This window comes from Pholis gunnellus, assembly GCF_910591455.1.
Source record: "Pholis gunnellus genome assembly, chromosome: 1".
NCBI lineage: Eukaryota > Metazoa > Chordata > Actinopteri > Perciformes > Pholidae > Pholis > Pholis gunnellus.
Window position 1 is genome coordinate 12,617,046 of NC_136528.1, and position 6,000 is coordinate 12,623,045.

General features: G+C 44.2%; 1 protein-coding gene across 1 annotated transcript in view; it reads left to right on the forward strand.

The window, feature by feature from the left end:
- Positions 1-4,448, forward strand: part of fto (FTO alpha-ketoglutarate dependent dioxygenase) — a gene marked incomplete at its 5' end in the record, with an annotated part of 114,222 nt that extends 109,774 nt beyond the window's left edge. The window contains 2 exon segments of the mRNA XM_079160427.1: positions 2,087-2,227; positions 2,947-4,448. Of these exon segments, the coding sequence (XP_079016553.1) occupies positions 2,087-2,227; positions 2,947-2,953 (148 nt within the window). The 3' untranslated portion in view covers positions 2,954-4,448.
- Between the last annotated feature and the right edge of the window lie 1,552 nt (positions 4,449-6,000).

Sequence of the window (6,000 nt, forward strand, 5' to 3'; positions counted from 1 at the left end):
GGCTGGTCAGGTTTTTTTACGGCATGTAGCCTTTCAGAAGGAGTCAGGGCAGCAGGAAAGAGGCGAGTGTTTTCTCTCATAGCTCTACTGCATGAATACTTAATCAGACCAAATCAAAGGCCCGGGTTCCCAAGGCCTGTGGTGTCCTCAAGCTGATGTCAGCAGCACCACACAGTGTGACTGGGTGCTGTCTGGGTCAGTTTTTCTCTCTCTCTCGCACACTCTGTAGATATGTATGCCAGCCATGTCCTCCTCCTCCTCCTCCTCCTCCTTCTCTGAAGTGGCGCTTCCTTTAATTCGCACCCTAAATAAATGATGAGAACATTTAAACACACGGCTCGTCGCAAAGCCCCAAGGTCGCCTAATCGTATTATTTATGAAGTGATGTGCTACATAATGGTACTTAGTGCATGTTAACAGATGCTATTATCAGGCCCTGATCCAGGGCGCAGAAGATATATTGGAACAGTGGATGTTAATGCTGCTCCTCACCACTGTAATGCAGCAGCTCTTTAAAGGGCTAACCGCACCAAAATGCAGCACTTAGGCCGAGAGCCAGTCGAACATTAAGTGGCTCCGGTGAAAATATATAACCACAAATTGTGGCAGCCCCCGGCTGTCCCCTGACAACTTTAACATCCCCTCATCCATCCATAACCGGCCATCATATCCTTCTCCTCGGCTCTCTGTGCCTTCCCCATCCCCTTCTTTAGTCGCTGGCCACAAGGTGGTGGTGGTCTTGTGTGTGTGTGTGTGTGTGTGTGTGTGGAGGTTGTTTGAGTTTTTTTAGGGTGTGGATGGGGTAAAGGAATATGATAGGACCAGACCCTGGTATCATGACTGAGTGGGGACTAGAAATGGCCTGGTGGCTCTAGAAGGAAATCTTAGGCCAACACGCACACACACACGCTACACACGCTACACACACACACAAATGCCATCCTCCTCCTCTCCCTCTTTCACCTCCAGGTCAGGGGTCACTCTCATCTGTCAAGAGGCAGAGGGAGGGCAGATTTACAATGACAGCGGAGAGCAACACCAAGTCACCGCAGTAAATATTTACATTGGTCTGACAAAAGATGTGGCTAAGGTCTGTGGGGGTTCCAAGCACTGTAGAAATTACAACTAACCCCAGATTATGAATCATATGAAAATAACGGCGTGACGTGAAAAAGGCTGGATTCGTCACGGCTCTGTCGTGATTGCAACGACAAGAGAGTGATGTTCTTCTGAAAGCGTCATGGTAGAATGAATGGGACATTAATCACAATATATGCTATCATGATTTGTCATCAGCTTGATACTTTCCTGATGCATCAGTGTCTCCCTATCGCTCAGCTCCATTTCTCTCACAGACTTGAAGGTTTTGAAACGGAAATGGCAACAAAAAAAAAAAAAGGAAGTGCAAGTCGCATAAAAGTCAACAGTTTAAATATCATCAGCAATATGTAGGGTGAAGATGCTTTTATCTGAAGCGTTTGTGCAAATAAATTCCAGTCTCCTTTGTGCAGACCTATCACACAGACACACTTACTCTCTCATATCCTGGAGGTTTTAATTGAGGCCAGTATTATTAGCGGTCATAAAAAGGAGAGGAAACACACAAGCCGACTGCTTCCTGGTCAAACACACATTACCCACTGTGTGTTTAGGGAGGAGTTAACACACACACATATCATTGACTTAACAACTTGACATTTCTGGGGTCGACCGCTTTAAAGACCCCCATCAGTCAATACAGAAGATCCAGAAAGAAAGATTCCAGTTCTTCTTCGCCCGCTACAATGCCTCTGTTGTCAACTGGCACGACTTCCTTTAGAATGAATAAAGTTGCAATTACAGAAGGATGAAGAAACCGAACTCTTGATGATTTGAGAATGTTTTGCTTCATATGGATTTGACTGGGCACAGTAGTGTTGATGTTGCTATGAGAAGTGCCCACATCTCACAAAAAGAGAAGCACTGGTAGAAGGTTTAGCGAGCAACCTGAGACGTGTGCCCTATTACTGATGAGTGTCTACCAGTTGGTTTTGATGGGAGGGAGGAGTTAATGGGTGCGCTTGTTTCCTGTGTCCTGTCGCCTCAGGTGCCACTCAAGTCTGGCGCAGACATTACCCCCTGAGGAGGCCCCAGTGGACCGGCCCTTCTGGGGTGTGGATGACCCCAACATGCCGCTGCCCTTTGATCTGGCTGACATCATCAACAGAGTGGAGTCACTGCTCTGGAGGTGGGCCCCGAGATGTTGAAGTGGGGGGAATTTGAGTTGTATGTACACGTTGTATACATACAACCTGTTTACTTATTACTCATCTGTGATTTAATGGTCATTTTATGTATTTATTATTTTTATTTTCACATAAATTCACACAGCCACATGGGTGCTGGTGTGATTATTCACAGACCAATGCATGATTCGAGAGGTGGTGAAGAGTCAAGTAAGATATATAGATAGTATTTTGCATGTTGTGCATGTGAAGCAACAAATGCCGAAAACAACATTACAATATCACTTTTTCAGCATTGGGAGCTGCCCAAGGCAGAGGTTTGGCCTGGCCTTGACCCCTTCAACACCTGCTTTCCCACATATTTTACATACACACTCTACAATATGCTCAGAAAGTCCTTTCACAGACTCCAATAGTAGATGTATTCAGTGGTATTCAGTAGTATTGGTGTTTGGAGTGGCCAATACATTACATTTGCTGAAGTTCAACAATGTCGGTCTTCCTATTGATCAATCATAACAGTATCCTGGGCCCCTCTAGACCTGCATTAAGGCATTTCAACCACTTGTTGTCTCAGAGCAAGCCTTTGGATGGCCAATATATAAACTCAACTGAGCTTCTGTAAATATATTAAGGTCACAATTACATCGCAACGTGAAGATAACCTCACCGGAGGCCTTATGTCCAATCATAACATATGTGTTCTCGTCTTTTTCAACAGGATGTGAAGGATGAATAGAGGAAGTGAGAAAGAAAGACCAGGGAAAAACCCACCAGCTTCTGTGAATGCCCCCCCACATCAGCTGAGAGGACAGACACCTCTGTTGTGATTCCACCAAGATTGATTTTGTTTTGATTGGTTCATCTACACCCCTCCCATCCACCCCATCCCCTACTCCACTGCACCCCGGCATCTCTAGCCACCCCCTGCTTGGAGTTGGCTTGAAGGAAACCCAGACCACCGCAATAGAACCAGAATAGTGCTTCAGTAACACGCCAACAACGCAAGCTTAGCCACGAGCTACTAGTGTCACGATGGTCTAACGAAACATAATAATAGCGGAACCTGCATTTGAGTGTCGGCATACATTGTGTAACTATTTATTATTTCAGCGTATTCTGTTACTTAATCTCATGTAACCCAGACATGCTTTTATCAATAGATTAACTCATTGTCAGTATTTACAGTACATACATATATGTGTTATAATACAGTATACAATAGTAAAAATTGCTCACATAGTATTTCATTCTTCACGTGTGTATATTGTATCCCCCTTTTATTGTGTTCAGAAATAGAATGAACCTGACGCGACCAAAGAAAGATTATTGGAAGGAAGTCATGAATGTCACCCAATGGAGAGCATGAAGAATGTGCTGTTCAGTGTTTTACCACGTGATTGTGTGCTTGTGCCATGCGGAGGTGTGACAGCCTGTATGTGTGTGTGTGTGTGTGTGTGTGTGTGTGTGTGTGTGTGTTTGTGTGCATTTAGCCATGTGAATATACATGTGATCAGTTGTTGGCCTGTGTGTTCGTGCACGCTTTCTCTCCCACGTGTCTACATGACGGCGCGAGTGTACGAATGTGATAGTGTGTGTGTGAGCCTGTAGGCAGCCTGCCAGTTGTTTGTTCTTGAAGATATGCATACGGAGAAACAGAGGCTAGCAGCGGGGCCCCTGCGCCTCTGCTCTGATGAAAGGCAACACTGATAGAATGACCCGGAACACAACCGCCGTTTCTCATAATTACAGCTGTTCAATCGCTTTTAATTACTCTTAAAGTGTGTAGAGCACCACATTCCCCTGTAATGCTGCAGGCCATCCGAGAAAGCGGGAGAAAGATCCGGCGCTTCTGACAAAATCCACTTTCAAAACAGCTAGAAAGGGTGGAAAAGGGGGCCGACGTCAGAGCAGTGTAGAAGCCCTACTTGTTTGATTCCTTTTCTCTATCTAGTTCATGATGAAGTAGAGACGCTGTTTACTATTAAAAATGCAGAATGCACCCCTTTTTTTACTTCTGAAGTTTCCGAGACGTTAATGGTTGCCAAACGCTGTTCTTCTTGCTTCTTCTTTTGCAGCGCCTCTCTTGTTTGTTGTTGTCAGAGATTTGTTTGTAGATCGGCAGTAGCGTTGACTTGTTTGAATCACTCTGTGCTCCCTGTGCCACAGCTTGTCTGTCTGAAGCAATAGGAATGGCAGTAAATAAAAAAAACAGTGTTTTATCCAACAATCTGCGTCCCTCTGTTCTCTGTGCTTTTGTCCACTATTCTCTTTTAATTGCTGGTGGATAACACACTTACGACAGGTACAACAGTTTCTTCTTACATGCCTGCGTGTGTGTTTCAGTTTAGACGTTGATTGGTTGTATTTCTCCGAATATTTTGGACCTGACCTTAAACCTAGACAAGCCATGCAAGCATGCGTCTCATTGCTCTCCCTCTGTGGTGTGGGTGAGTTACTGTGCTCTGAAGTAGCCTGTGCTTAGAATCTCTGTCTCCCTCAAGATAAAGAGAAATAGTACTTACATGCAAAGTAGGCCAAAAAGTAATCCCTAACATTTGAATGAAGTTGCTGTGAGTGCAAGAAGGGTCAAGTTCACTGCACCAGGACAATTCACAGTGCCAGTCGCACACATGAGTCCAGAACTTTTAAATACAAATACCATCCATCCATCCATTATCTTTAACCGCTTATCCTGTTCAGGGTCGTAGAGGGGCTGGAGAAGATCCCAGCTGACATTGGGCGACGGCAGGGTACAGCCTGGACCTGGACAAGTCGCTAGACTATTACAGTGCTGACATATAAACAGACAACCATTCATGCTCACATCCACACCTATGGACAATTTATGGTCGTCAATTAACCTAATTAACCTAAGCTGCATGTCTTTGTGCCCTGCCTTTGCCCAATGTCAGCCGGGATCAGCTCCAGCCACCCTGACCCTGAATAGCATAAGGTGTTAAAGATAATGGATCGCAATACAAATACATTCATGTGAGTTTCCCATGGAGAAAACAACGTTTGGTTTGAAAGCAGAAACAAATATTAGATATACTTATCGCATTATGACTAGCATGGTGCTGTTTTCTTTTCACAAAACTGTCAAATATTCACAAGTAGAACTGGTTTTCCATTACTTTTGACCTCCAACTACTTCCAGTTTGAATGCAACCATCTCAAATCAGTTAACATTGTTGTATGGACCAAATATGGTAATCATCAAAAGTGTTGCATCATTCAACGTTTTTCTGTTGAATTAGTTGGGGCTTATTCTGTTAGCGTTTCTCTATGAAGTGTTGTACTGACATTCGTGGTTCCCTGGGGATGAACCATCTTGATCAACAAAAAAAAGGATTGTCATATTTGGTACACATGTTCATGTCCCCCACAGGATGAATTGCTATAATTTGGTGATCCCATAACTTTTAATTTATGTCACAAACCGCGTCCATAACGTCAACCAAGAGCCACATGAGTGTCCCAGGGCGGAGACAGAGACAGTAACATGCGCTCCAAGTGGGTTTTTAAAAGAGCACTGGCACATAATGTTGCTGGTGTTGCCATTTTACCGATGAACCTTTGCCATGTACACCAGAAAGTAGGCACACAAACCAAGTAACTGGTAGACAGGGCTTAGAGGGTTGTCAGATTCAGCACCATCAGTAGGTCAAGGATTTCATTTGTCCAAAACTTTGATGAATAAATACTTGAGAAAACTAATGACATTCCCTTCGTGTTGGAAACTAAACATAGTGAAGCAGCAGCAATGGTAACA